Source organism: Armigeres subalbatus, chromosome 2 (assembly GCF_024139115.2).
Source record: "Armigeres subalbatus isolate Guangzhou_Male chromosome 2, GZ_Asu_2, whole genome shotgun sequence".
Lineage (NCBI taxonomy): Eukaryota > Metazoa > Arthropoda > Insecta > Diptera > Culicidae > Armigeres > Armigeres subalbatus.
The window spans coordinates 259,484,310-259,509,439 of NC_085140.1; the positions used below are offsets into that span (position 1 = coordinate 259,484,310).

Genomic DNA, 25,130 nt, shown 5'->3' on the forward strand with positions numbered 1-25,130 from the left:
ATAACACCAATATGTGAATTGGTCTTATTTTTCATATTTGTTTATATGCATAAAAAATTCTCGCCAAACGCAATTTGTTGCAAACAAATCGGATGAGCATAAGTGCTAAGAAAATGATCTAGACTTTTTTGGACTCTTTTTCACAATAAATAGTAATTTGATCATAACATCTAATCCCATAGTCCGATCTGGCTAATTTTCAATAAGAAAATATGAGACATTCTGCGTCGAATACAAATGCGAGCAAATCGGTTGAGGAAAAGTGCCTGAAAAATGAGTGACATTTTTACGCGATTTTTCTTATGAATTTGTATTTTGGCGATAACTTCCGATTCCATAGGTCGGTATGGCCAAGTTTCAAGAGGAAACAACGGGACAGGATTCTACGTCGAATGCAACTTGTTGTGAGCAAATCGATTGAGGATAAGTGCCCGGAAAATGAGTGACATTTTTACGCGATTTTTTCGTATGAATTTGTATTTTGGCCATAACTTTCGATCCCATAGTTCGATCTGGCCAATTTTAAATAGGAAATAATGGAACAGGATTCGGCGTCGAATGCCATTTGTTGCGAGTAAATTGGTTGAGGCTAAGTGCCCGAAAAATGAGTGACATTTTTTACGCGATTTTTTCGTATGAATTTGTATTTTGGCCATAACTTTCGATCCCATAGTTCGATCTGGCCAATTTCAAATAGGAAACACTGGGATAGGATTCTGCGTCGAATGCAACTTGTTGCGACCAAATCGGTTGAGGCTAAGTGCCCGAAAAATGAGTGACATTTTTTACGCGATTTTTTCGTATGAATTTGTATTTTGGCCTTAACTTTCGATCCTATAGTCCGATATGTCAAATTTTCAATAGGAAACAACGGGACAGGATTCTACGTCGAATGCAACTTGTTGTGAGCAAATCGATTGAGGATAAGTGCCCGAAAAATGAGTGACATTTTTTACGCGATTTTTCCGTATGAATTTGTATTTTGGCCATAACTTTCGATCTCATAGTTCGATCTGGCCAATTTCAAATAGGAAACAATGGGACAGGATTCTGCGTCGAATGCAACTTGTTGCAAGCAAATCGGTTGAGGATAAGTAACCGAAAAATGAGTGACAATTTTTACGCGATTTTTTCGTATGATTTTGTATTTTGGCCATAACTTCTGATCCCATAGTCCGATCTGGCCAATTTCAAATAGGAAACAACGGAACAGGATTCTACGTCGAATGCAACTTGTTGTGAGCAAATCGATTGAGGATAAGTGCCCGAAAAATGAGTGACATTTTTACGCGATTTTTCCTAATGAATTGGTATTTTGGCCATAACTTTCGATCCCATAGTCCGATCTGGCCAATTTCAAATAGGAAACAATGAGACAGGATTCTGCGTCGAATGCAACTTGTTGCGAGCAAATCGGTTGAGGATAAGTACCCGAAAAATGAGTGACATTTTTTACGCGATTTTTTCGTATGAATTTGTATTTTGGCCATAACTTCTGATCCCATAGTCCGATCTGGCCAATTTCAAATAGGAAACAATGGGACAGGATTCTGCGTCGAATGCAACTTGTTGCGAGCAAATCGGTTGAGGATAAGTGCCCGAAAAATGAGTGACATTTTTTGAGTAGTTTTGCGCACACACACATACACACACACACACACACAGACATCACCTCGATTCGTCGAACTGAGTCGATTGGTATATAACACTATGGGTCTCCGGGCCTTCTATAAAAAGTTTGTTTTTGGAGCGATCATATAGCCTTTACCGTATACTTAGTATACGAGAAAGGCAAAAACAAGGTTCACCCATACAATAATAACATTAACTGAGGGGGCGGTATTCCGGCCATGGACGATGAGAAAGTCATGTTTCCTGAAGCCATTTCTCGCGTGATTTTTGAAAACGTCGTAAGTCCAAATGAGAGACTCTCTTTCATTACGCTCTCTTTTGCTAATATCTAGGCTAGTTTAAAATTTGTTGCAATATTTTCACCTCAGCTCACTAGACAAAGCTATTTGCTTTAGATCGGTACTGGAAAATCCAATGTAAATGTTAGTATGGCTTTGTAATAATCGAAAGAGAAAGTAAACAAAGAGAGCCTCTCTTTTGGACTTACGACGTTTTCAAAAATCACGCGAGATTTGATGTTAAAGCGCTTCCCTAACACAAACACCAAAATTGAGGAACAAAGTGTTGATAGAGAGACAATTTCCTTTTATTAAATACACAAAAGTAGGTATGTGCTTTTGAGCGTCGAGTTTCGGTCTACTAAGTAGAAAATAAGTGAGAAATAATTTTCAAATTGTGCATAATCATGGATTCAAAGCATTTGTGCAAAATCATAATTTTGCACACATTACGTGAACTACTCTGCTGTTATACTTAAATTCCCTGTCGCCGATGAAGAAAAGAATATTCCATGATTGTCAAAATCTGATATAAATAATACGAATAGCAATACTTGTAACACAACCAGTGATAACTTTGTTCTTTAAAATAACATAATTTTTAAAATTATTGAATTATTTTCATCGCTTTACATAACACATCGAGTTATATTTTTGTTCAATTGAAAACATATTTAGTAACGTTTTTGTTAAAACCAGAAGAAATTTTGTTACACTTTTGTGTGAATTTAATTACTAATGGTACATGTTGTCGTTGGTGTTGGTTGTCGCATTTCAAACATTTTAGTCATTAACGAAATATGAAATCGATGAAGGGAAATCGATCAATACAGTTACGCTCCTATGATTCTACGTGCGAGATTTCCTATTTTTACGATAGACTTGTAGCTCCTACTACCAAATAACGCCAGCAAACTAACTTCGCAGTTCATCCTTTTGTGTGTTTTTCCATAACAGTCTGCTCAATCACATAGGCACGATCCATGCAGCAGCGCTTGTAAATATTTTCCGGGTATCGGTTGCTCTGTTTATAGACCCATCACTCAAAGACTCAAGTGCTACGCAATACCAACGGCTTTCCGGTTTTTGGCAACAACGCTTCTGGTGACACCACCCGAAATCACACCTGACACGAAAAAATGTTTCAGGCTTGCTTTTCCATCAAGTGGTAGCTGTATGAAAGTTTTACATTTTTTCGCCGAAATTGAAAGCTACATAAGCGGCGCTACCAAAGCCAAAGATGAGCACATCTCAAAGTTTTTCCATTTATCAACGCCCGGTAATAAAAGTGATAATTCCTCAGGCACCGATGCTGATGAGCAACTGTAAAACAAAGAAAACTCTTTCGGAAAGTCATTGCGCTTCGTGATTTCGGAACCTTTAGCAGGGGAAACTCTACCAAAATACTTCTTTTAAAAAGGAACGGTTCCATCATCAATCATAACCGCAGAATGGATGAATTATACGGAAGAATAACTGCCTTGTGTTGTAGAAATGATTCAGAGCGCACCATTCCATTTTCATTAAGGTTCGATGTGCGACACAAAAGTATAACTGTCGTCTAGGTGGGGGAGGAGTGGTTGAGTGGACGTAACAAAACGTAATCAAAATAATGTATAGAAAGATAAGAAAACTCGATTTTTTCACATTGTGATGAAACATCTAACATTTTAGCGAGGTAAACTAACGGGACTAGCCTACGATGTACTACGCGCCTCCACTATCCATGCCACAATGCTGATTCGCCAACGCGTGGCTTCCAGCGTTTTGCCTCATAAGTTTCCCGGCAACAAAATATTACCACTTTTTATTAAATGTGAATATTATAAATATGTTTGAGATATTTTACAATCACCCCCGCTTCCCCTACTCATTTCGAAATAAATTCAAGACAAATAATTGGCGCGAAAGGCGCACAATAAACTCGAGGAAAAGCGAGATGTTTGGAGTCATATAAAAGGTGGCATATGAAGTTGAAATAGACATTTTGCACAGTACTGTGTTTGCTTATCTTCTTCTTCTCAAATGGGTCTAGATTTCAACTGGAACTTGGCCTGCTTTTCAACTTATATAGCATTCTATTAGCATTTCCTTAGTTATTAATTGAAAGCTTTTCTATTCCCGCCATTGCATGGGAATGTATCTTGTGTAGCAAGTACAATGGATACAATATGCTTAGGGTATCGAGAATGTTTCCAATCCAAGAACATCCTGGACCGAACCAAGAATATCGAACTCGCCGTCTCCGGATTGGCAATCCTACGCCTTTGCTCGCAAGGCTACTGGAGATTTTTTTGCTTATCTAGAAACTAAAGCATACTATTAATTCTGATTGTTTAAATCAGAACTTCATCAAATTCGTGTTACTGCTTTAAAAGTTAAGTGCAGTGAATAAAAAAACACACAAAAGGTAATATCATAAATATCGGGTCATAATCCCGTCGACTTGATTAGCATGTACAGCCCATAGTAAAAACATAGATTGATTCAGCTAAAAAACACTGACTGTTCGGCAAGGTAAAGTAAAATATGGTGTGATCCTCACCCTGTGATTGCGCTAGGGTTACGATTCATTGCGATTCGATAAATAAATACAAACCACCATGGGAGTGATTGATTAGATTGGTCCGTTTGAACTCCTAAGACACCAAACTCGTAAATAAATGTACTTATAAAGTCCGCTCCGTATGTTTACTTACCGAAAATCGGATTTCCTTATCTAGGACGTTATCGTTGATGACCTGTATGAGGCCTTCCTCGCTGGAATGAAGAATAGGCACCAGAAACACGCATGGTGATTCGGTGAGTTTTTGTAGCTGAAAACATTGTCAGAAAAAAATCATAATTAGATATTGATTTTGGATGGTCCATCTGGTATTGACACTGCATTTTTTGTTCTCAGTTAAAATAAGGTTGTTTTTAGTTAAAATAAGGATTACAAATTCAATAGTGAAGAATTACTAGACAAAAGTTGAACGATGTTTGAGCTTATATTTTTGCCTTTCTCGTGCAACAAAGTTGTACCGAAAGACTATCACTTCACTCCAAAAACGTACTTTTTATAGAAGCCTCGGAGACCCATAGTGGTAGACATCAACGAAAGAGGAAAAAGTGACAGAAGCAGAATCGAACGAGTTACGGGGGAGTGAGAGTCACCCACCTTACCGTCGCTCCATGCTTACTTTATGTAGGCAGGATGATTTATGTTGATCTCTATCAGTTCTATAAGTTCCACAGGAAATTTTTCAGAATTGCGTCTTTGGAGTTTGCACGAAACTCTTTGAAACTTCCCCGGTTATTTTTCCGGAGTTTCCAATAAAATTCCTTAGAATTTCTTCGTGGGGGAAGGGGAAGGGGCGTTTGGCTAAAAGACATTTGGCGGAAAGCCATTTGGTCAAATAACACGTTAAGCCGAAAATCATCTAGCATGGGCTACACGGACTACCACAGAAAGATGAAAGAGGAAGAGGAAAAAAAGAAACTAGCGCAATCGACGAGTCAGCGACGGGAACATTCTGTTACGGTTGGATCGATAGACCGTTCCCCGCCAAAGAAGACATCTCGCAGAGAACTGATAGTTCTTCGGATTAATTTGTCATATTAATTCTGATATTTTCGGCTCCGTAAACAATTGAGCCTAATAAATAAACTAACTGGTAAAAAAATGAAGTCATCTAGCTGAATTTCATTTGACCAAATTGAATGTTTGGCGTAAACGGTTATTAGAACGATTGGCCGAAACCGAGATACGTTCAAACTGATAATTTGGCCGAAAAATCCGTTCACCCTAAAAGTTCATTCGGCTCAATAGGTCATCTGGCGAGTAATATGGCCAAAAATTTGACCGATTTTGTTAAATGGCTGTTTCTGTCAAACGACTATTTCGGCCAAATGACTTTTTCACCCAAGCAGCACAAATTGTTTCACTACTGAACATTTCACTGTGATGCAACTATTTGGAAAGAAACAATCTTTGCCTATGTGCCATCAAATATAACTCTCTTGCAATCTAAAAAGCGCAGGAGGTGGAGCCTATAAAAACATCCTTCGATTGCAATAATGTTGCAAAATACTACAGCGGAAAAAAATTAAATAAAAATTTGAACCTGGATTCGATTTATGGATCTTGTGATTGATAGTCCTTCACTCTACCACAGCACCATTCAACACTTCGAGGGGACTGCATGTTGACTCACCATAAAAACCATACGATTATGAAGTTTTGTACTCGGGTTTCCTGCAATCAAGTAAGCACCATCACAGGAAAAAATGTGAGTTGTCAAAACGTTGAACGATGCTAAATTAAACATGAAGACACATTCAACTTATTTGCAACTTAATTTAAACAAACAAAGACGCATTCAAGTTACATGGTAAAACATATGAAACTTGATGATTTTGTTTCGTGTTTGTAATATAAAGTGCAGTATTCTTTGGTTGTTTGTTTCCAAATGTCAAACACGTACAGTATTGCAATGTTAATGAAACATTGATCACAACTCGAACGTTTTTGACATCTTGATGCAACTTTTTCGTGCTTTGATGTTTTGTCAATGCCTTCAATGAAACTGAAACAAAGTGTTTTTTAGAAGATCCTGCGTGTGCTACTTGGGCAGCCGTATTTTCATTGAGAACATAAGCCGAAAAGTCATTCACCGTTATTAGACCATTTGGCCAAAAACGACGTTTGCTCGGAAATATCGTTGGCCGAACAAGTCGTTTGCTTAGCTTTGACTAACTACACATATTCCCGTAATGCTGGGTAGACACTTTTTCGTGGTGCATTACGGAGTAAGATCTACCATACTGTGCTCTAGTTCTTACTATTCTTGTAATACTTATAAGTGATGGTCGAAAGAGTATGGAACGGAACTGCTATAATTTGCTTTTCGATGACCAACCTTTTGCACATTTTGAATGGAGTCAATGGAGTAAATTATAAAAACGTAACTCAATCTTAGGCTGGTTTCGAAGCCGACAGCATGAATCTCCAAGCTCCAGAGCGCTCATTAATTAGGAAGAAAGCGGATACGAATTTGGTGGATCTGCTGAACCCTCTGACTTTTTTTTACTTCCTAAGCAATGGAGGGGGAATCTGCTCAAGACATCCTGGGTTGTTCAGGAAGTGCGGGGTTAGGGGACCACCTCCAACAGCAAACGAGGGAGGCAAACGAAGGAGGCGCTTTTTTAGAAGCACCATGGTATCGTGCCAGCGCTTTGCCGGCTTTCAAGGTGGCCTTACAACGCCCTATGTCCTCGGAAGTTGGGAAGGGTCGACTTCGCGCCTGCTTCCCACTGCACGACTGGTATCAAGAATGATGATGCCGCGTGCACCCCAAATTGACCTTTCTGCGATAGGGCCTATTCGCCAGGACACAGAGGAGGCCTACGCCTGCCCCAGCCTTGACGAGGACCCCTTTCCGTCCTCGGGCTCGAAACCCGCCCGGTTGACCGACGCCGCGAAAGCGACGATACCATGTTGTTCTTCGCGCGGCCACTTGTTCGATAAAAGGATCGAGTTCGACCACAGAGCATGACCACCGGTATGACCCATGAAGCCGACTCCGATCCCTTGGACCACCTCTTATTTGCGCCTGAACTAGCCATCCTTGAGTCCACGCGCCACCTTCTGTGTAGCTCCGAGACGATTTGGGCGATAGCCGATAAAACGGCGTTCCAGCCAACTTCATCTTTACACATCCTCCGAACTAGGTTGTTCGGGGTAGTATCCAGACCACATGTGGCAAGCATGTGGTCACGCATTGCGCGAAAACGTGGGCACACGAACAACACGTGTTCCGCCGTTTCCTTCCAAACACTCGGGCGAGGCCGAGCAAGCCAGCTGCGTTACCTGCACTGTGATTTTGCAGCACGCTTAAACGCCGGGCACTTCGAACCCCCCATGCGGTCCAGCTTTGCTGGAACAAATCAAACAATTGGAAGGGGTCCTGCAGAATTGTGCCTTATGTCTCTCCAATCCGCAGCGTCGGCAGAGCTTGCTTCTGTCAGGGCCATTGCAGTCCCATTGCTTGTGCCCCGGTTCCAGGCACTTGAAGCAAACTTCGGGTTGCTCGTATATGCCCACAGGGCACACCGACCATCCCACCTTGACGCTCCCTAACTTGACTACCTTGGAGGCGTCTGCTGCAGATAGCCGAACCAATGCTACCTGCGTCCCTGCCAGACCTTTCCGTAACCGAACGGCTGCGGTGGGCGTCTCCACTTAACACTGTCGCTGCAGTGCCGTGACGAGCTCTTCGACTTCGGTGATCTCGTCCAGGTCTTTAAGGTGATTATAGAATGAAGCCAGAAATCGGCCATTTTGTAAACCACGTGCTTTTCCAATTTTTTTTCAAGAGCACGATATGAAAGATCCATAACGTGTATGGGGCTGAAATAATGGTAGATCGTTTGCTTAGTTATGCTGAACAATCATAATTTGAGTTTCGGCACTGTACGAAAACTAATACGCCAGATTTGGGCTTTTGGAAATGTATTTAGATAAACGTGTAATGAATTTGAAATTCACCACGGGCTTCATTCTATAATCACCTTAGCCCTTAGATTCACCTCCGTCGTGAGTGCCCTCATCTTGACCGTCTCGCTAGGACTTCCTCCGCCAACTTCTTGTAGGCGGCGCCCTTTTGCGAGACGCCCCGCTTCAGCTCGAGGATCATCTCGCCCATCTCATCGCCTTCAAGACGTCCGAGTACTTAGCCTCGTCCGTCGTGATGATTAAGGCATCGCCCCTGGAGCGATTGGCGCCTACCCTAGACTTCTTGCTACCCTCATTCGCCTGCGCCTTGTTTTCGGCCCTTGACGTCTTCGGTTTCATCTTGTTCTTGACCAGGCTAACTACTTCTGAACCACTTGACCGATTTCAACCAAATTTGGTGCACAAATTCTCTCTTCTCAGGAAATACAGTCGCCTCTCCACATCTCGATATTGAAGGGACCATCGAGATAGGGAGAGATCGAGGAATGGAAGGAGAATTGAAATGGGTACTAGATCCAAAAAAGCTCGTTGCCATGAAAAACGACAACAATACAAATGTCATTTCCTGTTGTTGATGTGATTGTCATTGTTCAAAGATGGTCTAGTAGCCTAAAAATTTGAACATATCGACATAAGGAGAGTAAATCCTGGACAAAATATGATCAGAACACATCGAGATATAGAGATATCGAGATAGGAAGGTTATCGAGATGTAGAGAGCCCAAATGTATGTAGATTGAAGGGACTGAGGAAACCATCGACATAGGGAGAGATATCGAGATATAGAACATCGAGATGTGAAGAGTCGACTGTATAACAAAAGTGTTGGGAGGGTCATTAGAATAAGAGGAAGGGGTGGGGTGAAGTTTTGTTCATAAAACGAACAACTTTCTATTTGTAAATGTAAACTCCAGGGCTTGGATGAATGAAGTAATGAAGATGATGACCGATGCTTCAGCACCAGATATACTCCCGAGGACGGTAGCTTCATGAGAGAACAGTTTCAAAGTGCTTGGTGAAGAATGCTTCCTCGCTCCATACAGCACTGCTGTACGAAACAGCTGGAGAGTGAAATCAAACACCCGCTAGTGCAGAGAATATTTAACTCTCATGCCTCACTTATACCGAGTTGCGCATTTCAGTTGGAATGAATGTGTGAAAGAGAGGTATATGATGAATTCTCTCTCTTTCTCGCTAATATGGTTTTGTATTCACACAACACTCACTCGCATCTGAAACACTGCCGATGAACGAAGGAACCATCCTCATTTCACACTGCCCTGCTGAACGATGCCTCCTCGGCACTATCCGGCTTATAAAGATGCCACGTTCAAAACTCCCCACTTTCAATGTATAAAACGAATGCTTTGTATTTGCCTCTTCCCTTGTTCGTGCAGCCAGCAGCACGTCGTCGAGCGCACATCAATCGGTGCACCGAAATTAAAACCTCACTGCGGGCTAAAAACGAAGCATTCGTTCGTTTTTGAACGAATTTTCCAAGGCCTGGTCAACTCCCAGGACCGATTTCAAACAAATGTTGTACACATATTCACTATGAGGAGACGATTATATGGAGGGTAATGGGGGAAAGCGGGAGATCTAGAGGGAGAGGTATTGTTCAAAACCGGCATTTCAGTGTAACTTTTGAACTCCTGAACCGATTCCAACCAAATATGGCACGAATATTCTCCGTTCTGAAGGCAAGATTATAAGTGGGACGATGTACAGGGAGGGGTACGGAAAACGAAAAATTCAGTGTAACTTCTGAACCCCTGGATCGATTTCAATCAAATTTGGGAAACATGTTTTCTGTTCCAAGGAGACGATTATAGGGAGTAGGAAATAATGATTTTATTTGAACAAAAGAAACAATAATAAATTACGCAAGGCTCATCTGGGAGCGGCTTGCGAGGACTATGGCGATCCAAACAAATTTCAGAGGGTTCACACAAAAAGTGTAACATAGGGAGAAAGGTGATGAAATGTCTAATTTTTGTGTTACGTAATTAATGGATTTTCTTTTCAGAAACTTCCTTTGCTTACGCCACGCGAAACCTGGTAGATTTTTATCTGTCTCGTTCTATAATATATAATAATATATGTATAAAAACAATGTGTTTAGCTTTCTCGTACCGTCGTCGGAGGTGACAATGGGTCAAATGGGGTGAGAATAGGTCACTGTTTCAACTACATAGAATGCTTGCAGAATAGATTTAGTGTATCTGAGGACAAGAAACCTGAAATATAAGCGACTTTTTCGAACGATTTTGTTATCCGAGATCCAGACTATCGGTGAGGGAGCTGACCCATTCTCACCTACCCCCCCAAACACATTGTCACCCCCGACTACGGTACACTAAGTGTACTGAAAGGCTAACACCCTTGTATCCAAAAAAATCTTAATGGGTTCCCTCCGGACGTTAAATGCATCATCAAAGAAAAATCCTGGTTAAGTTAAACTCGCGAATGAAACGCACAAACAGGACAGTTACTCCGAAAAATAAAAGGGCATCCCACATTTTTTACGAAGTTCATCGTTCATTATAAATAGCAAGCAGGTTTCTGACTCCCAAGCGGACATACTACGACGTATACGAATAACGTCCCGAACTCGAACTCGACTAAGTCAGCCTCGTACTCGAAGACACCACATTTTTATCTTTTTGCCTTTCTCGTACAACAAAGTTGTACCGAAAGGCTATATGATTGCTCCAAAAAAGAACCTTCGATAGAAGGCCCGGAGACACATAGTGTCATAGATCGATCGACTCAGTTCGACGAACTGAAGTGATGTGATGTCTGTATTTGTGTGTGTATGTGTGTGTGTATGTGTACAAATTTTGTAGACACACTTTTTGGAGCTTAGTATCATCCAAGGGGCCCTCCTTAGCCGTGCGGTAAGACGCGCGGCTACAAAGCAAGACCATGCTGAGGGTGGCTGGGTTCGATTCCCGGTGCTGGTCTAGGCAATTTTCGAATTGGAAATTTGAGACACTTTGCCGAAGAATCCATTGTTGTACGTCATTTGTATCATTAGTTATGATAATTTCAAATAATATTGTTAGTTTTAGAGCATAAAATACAATTTACGTTTTGGTTACACAGCCAAGTGAATACATGGTGGATTGCAGAGATATTACTGTCTTTCTTGTAAAAATCCGTCATTTTCAAATGCCTGTATTTTTGAATGAGGGAAAAAGGGGGATCAATTTGTCTCTGGATTAGACAGGGGACGAGCTAAGGATTGCTCTGCATATTTTGCAACTGGGAAATTTGAGGTTTTTCAATATTTAAAAAATGGCTTTTTGTACGAGGGAATCAAAATCATCAGTTCTAGAAGTATTGAAAAACTTAAAATTCCGTCCAATTCGTTAATTTTTTTTATAGTAATCAGGAGACGTACACGTTACTAACTCAGGAATAGAGGCGTGCGCCGCCACAGCCGATATGTCTACATCCGTGTGCCGTTGACCAAAATTCCCACCTCCCTAAATTGAAAAGAACTTCCCACGTAAATAAAGGAGATTTTTCCAGTTGAGAAGGTTATAGACTGGAATTAGCTCGATATAGTGTTTATAAGCTTTGCGGACCCCTTAAAACGCTTTATTTATTTTAATCCGAAGGTTCGTAACATTTATTGGTTTTTCAATCGGTTCGAATGATGCAGCGTGTTCTTCGGTGCTTCAGACATTCGCATGTCCTGAACATCAGCCTATTCAGTACCTGTGATATGCGATTAACTGTAAATTCAAATCACTGGATCATTATAACGACAGTTTCTAAGGGAAAACTTTTCTGCATTTCATAGAAAAATTGTACCGCTGAAATTTCAATTTGTGGAGTGGCAAATGTTGGTCAGTGATACGCGACGCTGTTGCAAAAATATCGACGGTGGCAGCGGTGCACACCCCTATTCCTGAGTAAGTAAAGTGTACGCCTCCTGATTGCTATAAACATTTTGTTTTTGACGAATTGGGCGGAATTTTCGGTTTTACAACACTTCTAGAACTGATCATTTTGATTTCCTCGTACAAAAAGCCATTTTTTGAAATGATAAAAAAAATCTCAAATTCCCCAGTTCCAAAATATGCAGAGTAATCCTTAGCCCTTCCTCTGTCTGTCTAAGAAATGAATCCACCTTTTCCCCTACTGCGCCCAAAACTATCCGTCATCAACAATGTTCGGTACCGACGACCGCCGCGGTACGACCTAGAGCGACTGAAGCAACCTGATGTCGCCACTGCATACGCGCAGCATCTCGAGGCAGCGTTGCCGGAAGAGGGTGAGCTCGATGGGGCCCCTCTTGAGGACTGCTGGAATACAGTCAAAGCAGCCATTAACGACGCAGCAAGAGAGCAACGTCGGGTATATGGGTCGAAGTCGACGGAACGATTGGTTCGACGAAGAGTGCAGACAGATTCTGGAGGAGAAGGACGCAGCGCGGGCGGTCGCGCTGCAGCAAGGTACTCGGCAGAACGTGGAACGTTATAGACGGAAGCGGAGACAGCAGACCCGCCTTTTTCAGGAGAAGTAACGACGCCTGGAAGAAGCGGAGTGCGAGGAGATGGAACAGCTGTGCCGTTCTCAAGATACACGCAAGTTCTATCAGAAGCTCAACGCATCCCGCAAAGGCTTCGTGCCGCGAGCCGAAATGTGCCGGGATAAGGATGGGAGCATCTTGACGGACGAACGTGTGGTGATCGAAAGGTGGAAGCAGCACTACGAGGAACATCTGAATGGCGCTGAGAGTACAGGCAGTGAAAGTCAAGGCAGCGGAGGAGATGACTACGTCAGTTCAGCGGACGATGGAAGCCAACCAGCCCCCACCTTGAGGGAAGTTAAGGATGCCATTCAACAGCTAAAGACCAATAAAGCAACTGGTAAGGATGGTATCGGAGCTGAGCTCATCAAGATGGGCCCGGAAAAGCTGGCCACTTGCCTGCACAAACTGATAGTCAGAATCTGGGAAACCGAACAGCTACCGGAGGAGTGGAAGGAAGGGGTTATATGCCCCATCTACAAGAAAGGCGACAAACTGGAGTGTGAGAACTTTCGAGCGATCACCATCCTTAATGCCGCCTACAAAGTGATATCCCAGATCATCTTCCGTCGTCTGTCACCATTAGTGAACGAGTTCGTGGGAAGTTACCAAGCCGGCTTCGTTGACGGCCGCTCGACAACGGACCAGATCTTTACTGTACGGCAAATCCTTCAAAAATGCCGTGAATACCAGGTCCCAACGCACCATCTGTTCGTCGATTTCAAGGCGGCATACGACAGTATAGACCGCGTAGAGCTATGGAAAATTATGGACGAGAACAGCTTCCCTGGGAAGCTCACCAGACTGATCAAAGCAACGGTGGATGGTGTGCAAAACTGTGTGAAGATTTCGGGCGAACACTCCAGTTCGTTCGAATCGCGCCGGGGACTAAGACAAGGTGATGGACTTTCGTGCCTGTTGTTCAACATTGCGCTAGAAGGTGTCATGCGGAGAGCCGGGTGTAACAGCCGGGGTACGATTTTCAATAGATCCAGTCAATTTATTTGCTTCGCGGATGACATGGACATTGTCGGCCGAACATTTGCAAAGGTGGCAGAACTGTACACCCGCCTGAAACGTGAAGCAACAAAATTTGGACTGGTGGTGAATGCGTCAAAGACAAAGTACATGCTTGTGGGCGGAACCGAGCGCGACAGGGCAGTGTTACGATAGACGGGAATACCTTCGAGGTGGTCGAGGAATTCGTCTACCTCGGATCCTTGCTAACGGCTGACAACAACGTTAGTCGAGAAATACGAAGGCGCATCATCTATGGAAGTCGGGCCTACTACGGGCTCCAGAAGAAACTGCGGTCGAAAAAGATTCGCCACCGCACCAAATGTGTCATGTACAAGACGCTTATAAGACCGGTTGTCCTCTACAGACATGAAACATGGACAATGCTCGAGGACGGGTGCTTAGGACCATCTTTGGCGGTGTGCAAGAAGATGGTGTATGGCGGCGAAGAATGAACCATAAGCTCGCCCAGCTCTACGGTGAACCCAGTATCCAGAAGGTAGCTAAGGCCGGAAGGCTACGATGGGCAGGACATGTTGCAAGAATTCCGGACAGCACCCCTGCAAAGATGGTGTTCGCTTCCGATCCGGCAGGTACGAGACGGCGTGGAGCGCAGCGAGCGAGATGGGCAGACCAGGTGCAAAACGACTTGGCGAGCGTGGGGCGTATCCAAGGATGGAGAGATACGGCCTCGAACCGTGCATTGTGGCGTCAAATTGTTGATTCAGTGTTATCTGTTTAGATGTTAGCTAAATAAATGAAATGAATGAATTTTCTCCTATTCCGAATTACAGGCATTTGAAAATGGCGGATTTTTTTCAAGAAAAACAGTGATATCTCTGCAATCCACCAATATATTCACTTGGTTATGTAACCAAAACATGCATTTTTTTATGCTCTAAAACTTTGTAGAAGACGTCACTTCGATAAAAATTTAAACTAAAAAGTTACAAAAAAAATGATTTATAGGGCCACCCTAACAATATTATTTGAAATTATCATAACTAATGATACAAATAACGTACAGCAATGGTTTCTTCAGCACAGTGTCTCAAAATTAAATAAGGGACAACTTTCTAGAACATGGTATAATGCTAAAATTGGAAATATAAAACTTAAAAAATTTATCTCAAAATATAGTGGGACCACCCTTTTGTAACAAACTTCAAAATCAAGCTTAAATAATTAGCTGAAGACACTTTCTACCTAAAATCTCCAAGGTGAAAATAATTTTTAAAAGCTTTTTTACCTTTCTAATGGGATTTTTCAATATATTTTATAATGCATGAGAAAGGCATCATCACTGCTAGGTGGGTTAATCTGGGTTTTTTTAAACACTACTTTTTCGATAACTAACAAGAATTTTAGTGAAAAATTTATTAAACACTATGACGAGTTCGAGAAGAAATATTTACAAGATTAGTATCAAGCAGGAAAATTCATTTTCAGGTGGTTCATTTTTGGCTAAGCCTCAAAAATGATTTTCTCCTGTTCGATTCGAATATCCCAGAACGCAACCTGATTTTTAACTGATTGCTCAACATTGCCACAAACCCTTGAGATGATTGACTACTTTGTTTGTAAGTATATTATGAGAGAAAATCCCATTTGCTATTGTTGCAAATTTCAGACTAGAATGGAACATACTTTGAATAACAAATTGCGAGATTTAATAAAATAAATATAAAAATTTAGCAGTGCACGGAGAAATAAGCTAGTATGACTGAGGTCGTTCTTTTCCATTTGACTTAGCATTAACTGTTGAAACAGATTTAGTGTATTTATAATTTAAAATACGAGAAAGGCAAAAAATAAGTAGGGGGAATGACGGCTTTGTCAGGTTTTGTTCTATTATTGTCAGGGGGGTTTTATGTGACTGATTATGCTCAAATTTGGCCTAAACATTTTTTGCATATCAAAGAATATTGTGGCCAAATTTCATAAAATTCGGTCGACATAAACCCCCTGCCAATAATAGAACAAAACCTGCCAAAGCCGTCTTTTCCCCTATTTGAAATGTAAGGAATTATTTGTTATTGAATCATATGCCCCCACCACACCCGTGAAATATGATACTCACATGCAAATTTATCTTCATCTGCAGCTCCAGCGAGCTGGTCGTATTCGAAAGTGATTGAAACAGATTCAAGATAATTAATGGATCACATGGCTCATAGTCGTCGCGTGTCCTAGCCGTGGCTTCTTCTGCCGTGGCACGCGAACCAGTTTCGCCAGACGGTGACGCTATCGTGGCCGTCGCCGCCGGTACTGTCGTCACACCCGCCGTCGTCGTTATCTTCTCCATTGCTGCCGTGCTTGGTTCGGAAGAACTGACCACCGCCAAACCGCAACCACTATTACCGGACTCGAACTGCTCTACGTCACCGCTATTGTTATCACCAATACCACCCGGTAACACTTCATCCATTCGTGACATTGTTTTTCTGCGTATCCCAACGTTATGTTGTTATCACGCCGCAAACTGGTTTTCTTCTGATTTTTTATGCTTTTCGACTTTTTTTTTGCTGTTATCACAGGCCAATCACTGTCGACTTTACATCAACCTTTTGGCGCTAAGCGAACGCGCAGATTTAACTAAACGAATATGAACAATTACTCAACAGCTCATGTCCCCCAGTTTCAGATTCGATATGCAGCAAATTATTCACAGTTTAAACAAGATTTCGCCCACAAAAAAAACATTTCACATATTGCTACGTAGTTAATCATGTGTAATACCTATATTTGCGATCAAGTGTGGGGAACAGATTCGTAATTATAAGATAAGGCAACACAACAAAGAAAGCACTGTGTCGTGGTAGTCACACAGCTGCGGTCACCGACAGTGAATTTACGAGATAAACTGATCTCATGCCCTATAAAAAAAGAATGATTAAAATTTCTTTCGGTCTGCTTGAAGAATTCAGTGATATCATTGTTTAGTGCGAATGTTTCTTGACAGTTTGATGGTGATTTACATTAGCCATCCCAGGAATCAGACAACAGGGAGCTTAGATTTTCGGGTTTAATATAATAATAAATAAATAAATAAATAATTATATTATATTATATTATATTATATTATATTTATATTTATATTTATATTTATATTATATTATATTATATTTATATTATATATTTTATTTATATTATATACATAAAAATGAATTTCTGTCTGTCTGACCCTTATGGACTCGGAAACTACTGAACCGATCGGCGTGAAAATTTGTATGCAGAGGTTTTTGGGGCTGGGGAAGGTTCTTAAGATGGTTTGAGACCCCTCCCACCTTTGGAAAGGGGGGCTCCCATATAACACACTAATTTCTTCATAACTTGAAAACTAATCAGAGAATAAATCAATTTTAGGCGAAACGAAGTTCGTCGGGTCTGCTAGTATAATAAATACTAATTTCTTTTGTTAAGAAAATTATGTTGAGCTTTTTAGTGGAATGTCTTCACTTGCCATAAGACGAGTTTGTACAATCCCTTTTAATTCCACCACTTAATTGTACCTTGACAGATACGTATTCCGACCTCAACAGTAAGGTCGTCTTCAGTGTCTCGTACTAGACTCGACTTGACTCAAGTTTCAATAACAAATGAGAGGTCTCAGTTCAAAATTATTGTTTTTTAATTTGTAGATCACTTCAACCTACTAAGTATATATTAGAGTGGGGCGTCAAGTTCATTTTTTCAAATCAATGTTTTTTCGAAGCCATGCTGGGTCCTAAACAACTGTGCAGAACTTGGGCTCGATTGGTTGCTTCCTCGCTTTCCGCATCGCGTTTGAAGTTTGTATGGAAATTAGTATGGGATAACGTATATTTTTGCATTTCTATTACTAGAGGTTTCAGTTCATCGTAAACCAAGTGGCACATTACGTTAAAGTATAACACAAAGGATGCCGAAAAATATTGCTGAAGAAGGCACGTTGCTGGAACGTCCACGAAAAAAGTTATAACGCTTCGAAGATTGAGTGTTCAAACCATATGCAAAAATCATTTATTCTGCTAGCACTGCCATACTACGTGGAGCAATGATTTAACTGAGTGTTATTTCAAAATTAATGATTTAATAGGACTCTTTGACACTTCTTCGGCAAAGTCTTTCGGCATCTTCCAGGCTATATGCTAACGTATTGAGTCACGTGATTGATAATAAATTGAAGCCACTAAGAGCAAAAATGTTAAAAAGTACGTTTTCCCATACTAATCTCCATGTAAATTTAAAACGCGATGCGGCATGCGAGGTCGCAACCAATCGAGCCCATATTTTGCACAGTTGATTGGGGTCCCAAAACGATTCAGAAAAACCTTGATCTCACTTGATCGGACGAAGTTTGCGTTTTTCTATACAACTGCGCCCCACTCTAGTATATATGTATGTGTCAATAACATATTTTTTCAACTTTTTTTATTGTGATTCATCACATATGATTAGAAAATTATTTTGAGCTTCTTAGAGAAATGTCTTCACTTATTACATATTTATAATACGAGCTAGTACTATCTTTTTAAAATTAACTTTACAAACACATGTTGCGACCTCAACACTAAGTCGATTAAAGTACGAGACACTGTAGACGGCCTTGATGTTGAGATTCGAATATGTACCTAGGAATGAGTAGCTATTCTTTAAACCATTATTGTTCAGTTTTATTATTGAACAAGAAAAGTATTATGAAGTAGCTTGGTCCAACATGAAAAATTTTTGTTGGAAGAAAACATAGTTAGGTTAGACACGGCGTGCCTACAATATAGAAGGCACAATATAGAAGAACAATATTACTACAAAAAATTAAACATCGCTAAAACTTCAACTAAATGAAAATATAGCTTCTTATCTTTCATTTCCTGGAAATTAAAAAAAAACTTTCTTTTTACAAATGGAACCTATTATTTTTGGAACTATTCTTCACGAATCAAATTCAACAATTGAATATTATCAATGTTCTTATATTTTAGTAGGGGAAATGACGGCTTTGGCAGGTTTTGTTCTATTATTCTCAGGTTTTTTTTTAAACTAATTATGCTCAAATTTGGCCTAAACATTCTTTGCATATCAAAAAATATTGTGGCTGTCAAAGCCGTCATTTCCTGTTATTGAACCTTTTTACTCAACTGTAGGATAAGCATACCAAGACCATGCTGATGGTGGCTGAGATGTATTCCCAGTCCGGTCTAGAAAATTTCCAGGTTGGATATTTTCTCAGCATTTCTATGTGGAATGGTCTTATAAAACACTGCTAATTTGGAAAAAAATGAAGACATTTGTTTTAAGGAGTTATTAAGTAGTAACAGACATTAGCCGAGCAAAATAATAAGTAAAGCTTTTTGAAATTTCACTTTTGATCATGGCTCATCTAGATTCTTTAACCTATCTATCTAACGAAAGTAAAGCTCATTGATCGCTTCAAATGGTAGTGGTTCTACCAAAAGCCATAAAAATAAATGTCTTTTTGAAGAAAATGCATTTGATGCATAGTGCAAGAATATATTTATTTGTTTATTGGTTAACTATTCTTAATTTGATGAGCACGATTTTTCTGACTAAATTTACAATCTCTTGAAAAACCTTAACAAAACTATCAGAATTCTGATTGTCTAAATTTTATGTTTGTCATTTATTTTGATAATATTTGGCTTGATCAAATAATCAAACCTTATTGAAAGTGATTACTGATAGCAATAATGCGACAATAAAATGAAAAGCGAAATAAATTTTGAATTGGTAATTAATTTCGGGTGAAAATAATCGTTTCTAATGAGTATTTCTCCAAACTCATGCAGTGTGTTATCATAGAAAAGTGGCGTGTTAGTTTTAGCTATAACTATGGGATGAAGACAAACCTACTGTTTTAAAGAATCAAAATATTTGTAGTAAAATTAATCTGTTTGTTTGGACGAATTTCTTCAAATCATCAATTACGATAATAAAATCTTGGATAAAAAATAGCCATTTTTTTAGATTTTATATACGTATGTCACTTTTTACGTTTAAACTCAGAAGAGATTTTGTTTACCAAAAGATAGCATAGCATAGCATAGTTACGGTATGCTTCGTAGATTGGGCACTAGTGATACTCATGTTTTTCTTTTGAAATCAGAGATTTCGTTTACCAAAAGATAACTAGGTATTTACTTCCATTTTTGCCTTGATTGTTTGTCTGACTTCTGGGCTCATCTATTTACCGTATATCAAATGCCATCTGATTCTTATTTGTATAAGGTACTAAATATTTTAAGGAACTTGCTGAAAAATGCAACCTGGAACAAGTGCAAAAGCAAAATTATATGTTCATACGTACATTACTTCTTATTCTCCTTCGTTATGGAATTACATCCCACCAAGGATGTTAACGATCATTCAGTAATTTGCGTTCGATCATGATCCCACACTGGGACATGGCCGCTTCACAGTTTGGTGGTCAATCAGCACTTCTACATTCATTAACTGCGATGTTTCTAAACAAAGTTATTCCCAGTGAAGTCGAGAAAATTTCCAACCCGAAAATTGTCGGGCCAAACATGGTCTTGCTTTGTAGCCGTGCATCTTTACACACTGCTAAGAAAGACCAGCCTCCCACGGAATGGTAGTCCGAAGAACTTTCTTCCTCCGGTAAAATATCCATAATGCCACATGGAGATCACCTAACCAAGAAACGGAAAACCAAATCGACCAAGTTCTAACGGATAATTCTTCTCCGCCATCACGAAAGTTCACACCCATCGCAGTCCGACCACTATCTCGTTGCAGAATGCCTGCGCTCAAAACTCTCGACGGTGTTCAACACGCATTGAAGTCGGTGTACAAAATCGCACGAGGGCAAACGAGGCATGATACAAACGGGCGCGGAACAAGCAAAACTCGATTTGCCGGAGAAAATAGCGCCTGAAGGAAGATCGACACCGTGAAGAGACGGATCAACTGTACCGCGCTAATAACAGACGAAAATTCTATGAGAAGTTCAACAATTCTCGTAAAAGACTATGTGACGTAGTCTGACATGTGTAGGGACATGAACGGGAACCTTCTTGTGTGAGGAACCTGTGTGAGGTGATCCAGAGGTAGCGGCAGCATTACGAAGAACACTGTAGGCGTTACCTAGTTTCGACAAACTATTCCGAGCCCGGTAGGGAGACGGAGGTAAAATGAAAGTGAGATAAGAGAAAATCTGTTCGAATTTACTTACTTACTTACTTATGGATCCTGTACACCTCCGGTGGTGCAAAGGGCCGACTTGAAAGATCTCCATCCTGAGCGATGCCCGGCTATCGCTTTAACCTGTTGCCAGGTTAGATTTCGGTCGACTTCTTTTATTTCTTTATTGAGGCTTCTCCGCCATGAGCCTCTGGGTCTGCCTCTGCTGCGATGTCCCGCTGGGTTCCAGTCTAATGCTTGCTTACAGATTTCGTTTCCGCCCCTACGTAGAGTGTGGCCGACCCAGCCCCACTTCCGATCCCGAATTTCTGTTGTTATCGGCCTCTGGTGACAACGACGATGGAGCTCGTTGTTTGAGATCCAGTTGTGAGGCCACCAGGCCCGAATTATATACCGCAGGCATCTGTTAATGAACACCTGCAGCCGTTGAGTGTTCTCCACTGATACACACCATGTTTCGCTAGCGTATAACAGCACAGATTTCACGTTAGAGTTGAAAATTCGTATTTTGGTGCGTTCACTTATCTGCCTGTTTTTCCAGATATTTCTTAAACTCGCAAAGGCAGCCCTTGCTTTCTTGATCCGTGCGCCTATGTCGATCTTGGTACCGCCGTCTGACGCCATTTGGCTACCAAGATATTGGAAGCTTTCAACATTCTCCACTGGTTGCCCGGCTACTGTGAAACTGGAAGGAGTCACCGTGTTTACATCCAACGATTTGGTTTTGTTGACGTTGATGACTAAACCTGCCGAGGAGGAGCGATCGGCAAGGTCGTTGAGCTTACTCTGCATATCAGAGCGCCGTTGCGCGAGTAGTGCAACGTCATCCGCCAATTCGAAGTCGTTTAGGTGCTCCATGGTTATAGGCTGCCATAACAGCCCGCGGTTTGGTTCACGGTCAATCGCATCTACCAGAATCTCATCGATTACGATGAGGAACAGTAACAGTGATAGAATACATCCTTGCCTCACACCAGCTACGACCCGGATAGGGTCGGACAGGACCATTGTGCAGCACTCTACACGAAAAGGCCTCGTACTGTGCTTCGATGAGGCCGATGATTTTCTCAGGAACCCCTTGCGTCTCAGGGCGCCCCACATATTCTCGTGATTGAGACGGTCGAAAGCTTTTTCGTAGTCAATGAATACCAAGTAAAGGGACTCTTGGAATTCGTTGACCTGCTCCAAAATGATGCGGAGCGTGACAATATGGTCCACACAGGATCTTCCGGCACGGAATCCGGCTTGCTGCCGCCGGAGAGTCGCATCGATCTTCTCCTGAATCCGGGCTAGGATAATTTTGCACAGAACTTTGAGAACGGTACACAGCAACATAATGCCTCGCCAGTTATCGCATACAGTCAGGTCACCCTTTTGGGCACCTTCACTAAGATACCTTGCATCCAGTCGACCGGGAAAGTTGCGGTGTCCCAGATATTAAGAAATAAACGATGCAGTAGTTGAGCGGATGTCATGGGGTCAGCTTTGAGCATCTCGGCTGATATGCGGTCGACCCCTGGGGCTTTATTCGATTTCATGCTTTGGATGGCTGTTTGAATCTCTAGCAGTGATGGAGCTTCGGTATTGACGCGTGTTATACGTCGGATCCTATGCAGTTCATGCCGAGGTGGTGATGGCCTGGCTGGCACTTGAAAAAGTTGTTCGAAGTGCTCAAACCAGCGTTTCAGCTGGTCAGTTGGGTCGGTCAATAACTGATCATTCGCGTCTTTCACAGGCATCGTTGCATTCATCTTCGCCCGCTTAAGCGTCGTGAGATATCGTAGAGGAGGCGAATGTCCCCGGTTGCGGCGGCTCTCTCTCCTTCGTCGGCCAGAGAGTCTGCCCACGCTCGCTTGTCCCGTCGACATGAGCGTTTTACTTCCTTCTCAAGAGCCGTGTATCGTTGACGGGCTAAGACTTTGGCTCCTCTGGTTTTCGATCGCTCTATCGCGGCTTTGGCTTCTCTTCGCTCCTCTATCTTCCTCCAGGTCTCATCGGTGATCCATTGTTTTCTCTGGGTGCGTAGTTCGCCCAGATTGTTCTCGCTGGTGGCGATGAAGGCATTCTTGATGGCGGTCCATTGGTCTTCCACGCTGCCACCTTCCGGAATATCTGCAGCACGCGTCTCCAGTTCTTCAGCGAAGGACCGTTTCACCGTGGCATCTTCCAGTCGGCGTGTGTTGAATCGTCGTCCAACTCTTTCCTCCTGCCGACGAATCCGCGCAATGCGCAGGCGTATTTCGCCGATGAGGAGGTGATGATCAGACGCGATATCGGCACTACGTTTATTCCGTACATCAAGAAGGCTCCGTTTCCATTTTCGGCTGATGCAGATGTGGTCGATTTGATTTTCTGTAAAGCTGTTCGAATGTATTCCTATAAATCGACATTGTTGTTTCATAAGGGCGAAAGTCGCAAACGTAAACATTGACTTCTTCTGTCGATTTCCGGAGGATTAGAAAATTTTGGCGGTGTTTTCCACTTCCATTCGGTAGAAGGCGCGGAGCTCCACCAGCTACAAGTGGTTGTTGGCTGGAGGCGGTCCTAGCTGTTGAGGAATTGGCAGAAGAAGGCATTATTTACGTTTGCGATTTTCGCCCTTATGAAACAACAGTGTCGAAATAGCCTGTAATAAAGTACTCAGATGAGTTCTGATGTAAGACAGCAAAAATAAAAAGGCGTTTGAATAATAGAGGTAATTAACTATAGAGGAAGATTGTCACTGTCGTCACTATAGCGAAACATATTTTGCTGGGGAGGATAGGGCACTAAATGCCAACGAAGGAAAATTAAGTACGTTTTGACAGATAGGTACCCAACATGTTTGGGGACGATAACAAAGGGAACCGCAGCGACAATCGTCCTCTATGGTCCAATGCACCGAGTTCATCATTGACGTTTGAGCGGTGCGCTGTTTACTAAGAATGAATACTTTTTCATTCATCGAGTTCATGAAAGTGTTCATTTTTAGTAAACAGCGCCCGTCTCAAACGTCATTGTGTTCATTCGGTGCATTGGACCATAGTGTATTACCTCTAACGTTTGAATCGATATATTCAGCTGATTTTTGCCAGTTTTATGGCATTAGATTCTGCAGCATGACGTCACGAATGAATTCGGTCCTCGTCGTATAAACTTTTTTGACAGTTCAGTAGTACTTTCCACTGACTCCGACACGGTTCGAGTTCGTGATTGGTTGGCTGCCCCCGAGTCCAATGCGAAGTACTACTAATCCAGGGGGAGAAGGCGGAGCACTGAATCCCTACCCTAACATGTGCGACATCTGGATTTGGTTCTAAACTGTAAACAACAGTGTTAATTCTCTACCACCTTTTGTTATGGCGAGGCAATTTTTATGCACACTTTTGTTTTCGATATTTTAACAAAATTAAACACTCAATCATGCAGCATTATAACGATGTGGTATGCTTGAGATACCTGCTTGATTATAGGGACTCGAAAAAGAATTTATTTGCAGTAACTAACGGAATATAAAAATGTTCACATTAACGATTGCGCCCTAACACCGGTTCTAAGCTTCGATGCAGAGTACACGAGCTTTGTTCGACAGTGACAGGCGTATGAGGCCCTTGTACTAATCAGTCATCAGTTTGAGGTTAGATACAGACGCTGCAGAACCTAATTGTGGCAGTTTTTTTGACATTTGTGAAGCATACGGTAAGAAATTGTGAAAACGAGCAGCGAGTTTTGTTTTAGCCGCTTTGTGATACTACCGTTTTGTTCTTGATTTCCGCTGAAGAAGCCATCATCAGGAACGAGTCAATCCGAAGGCGGTGTAACCGGCTGGTGGTGGTGATAAGGTGGATCAATTCTTGGGCTGTTGCTGTGTTGTTGGTTGCTGTTGTTGATTTGGTGCTGTTGCTTGTGGCCTATCGAGTGGAACCGTGGTGCTAATCCCCGATCCGAACCAGGTTTTGGTCGGTAAAAGTAGCGCCTTCATAGTTTAACAGGTATGTGATCCATTTTCCATCTCATGTCTATATGA

General features: G+C 41.6%; 1 protein-coding gene across 8 annotated transcripts in view; it reads right to left on the minus strand.

The window, feature by feature from the left end:
- LOC134212133 (cGMP-dependent 3',5'-cyclic phosphodiesterase-like) overlaps nucleotides 1–25,130 on the minus strand; it is a 208,371-nt gene that overhangs the window by 164,560 nt on the left and 18,681 nt on the right. For 7 of the 8 annotated variants that reach the window (XM_062689721.1, XM_062689727.1, XM_062689726.1 and 4 more), the window contains exons 2-3: nucleotides 16,044–16,558; nucleotides 4,610–4,726 (exon numbers count right to left, since the gene is read on the minus strand). In XM_062689721.1, coding sequence (XP_062545705.1) covers nucleotides 4,610–4,726; nucleotides 16,044–16,400 — 474 coding nt within the window. In that variant the 5' untranslated portion in view covers nucleotides 16,401–16,558. Of the gene's footprint in view, nucleotides 1–4,609; nucleotides 4,727–16,043; nucleotides 16,703–25,130 lie in introns of all 8 variants that reach the window. The other variant, XM_062689719.1, reaches the window with a different exon arrangement.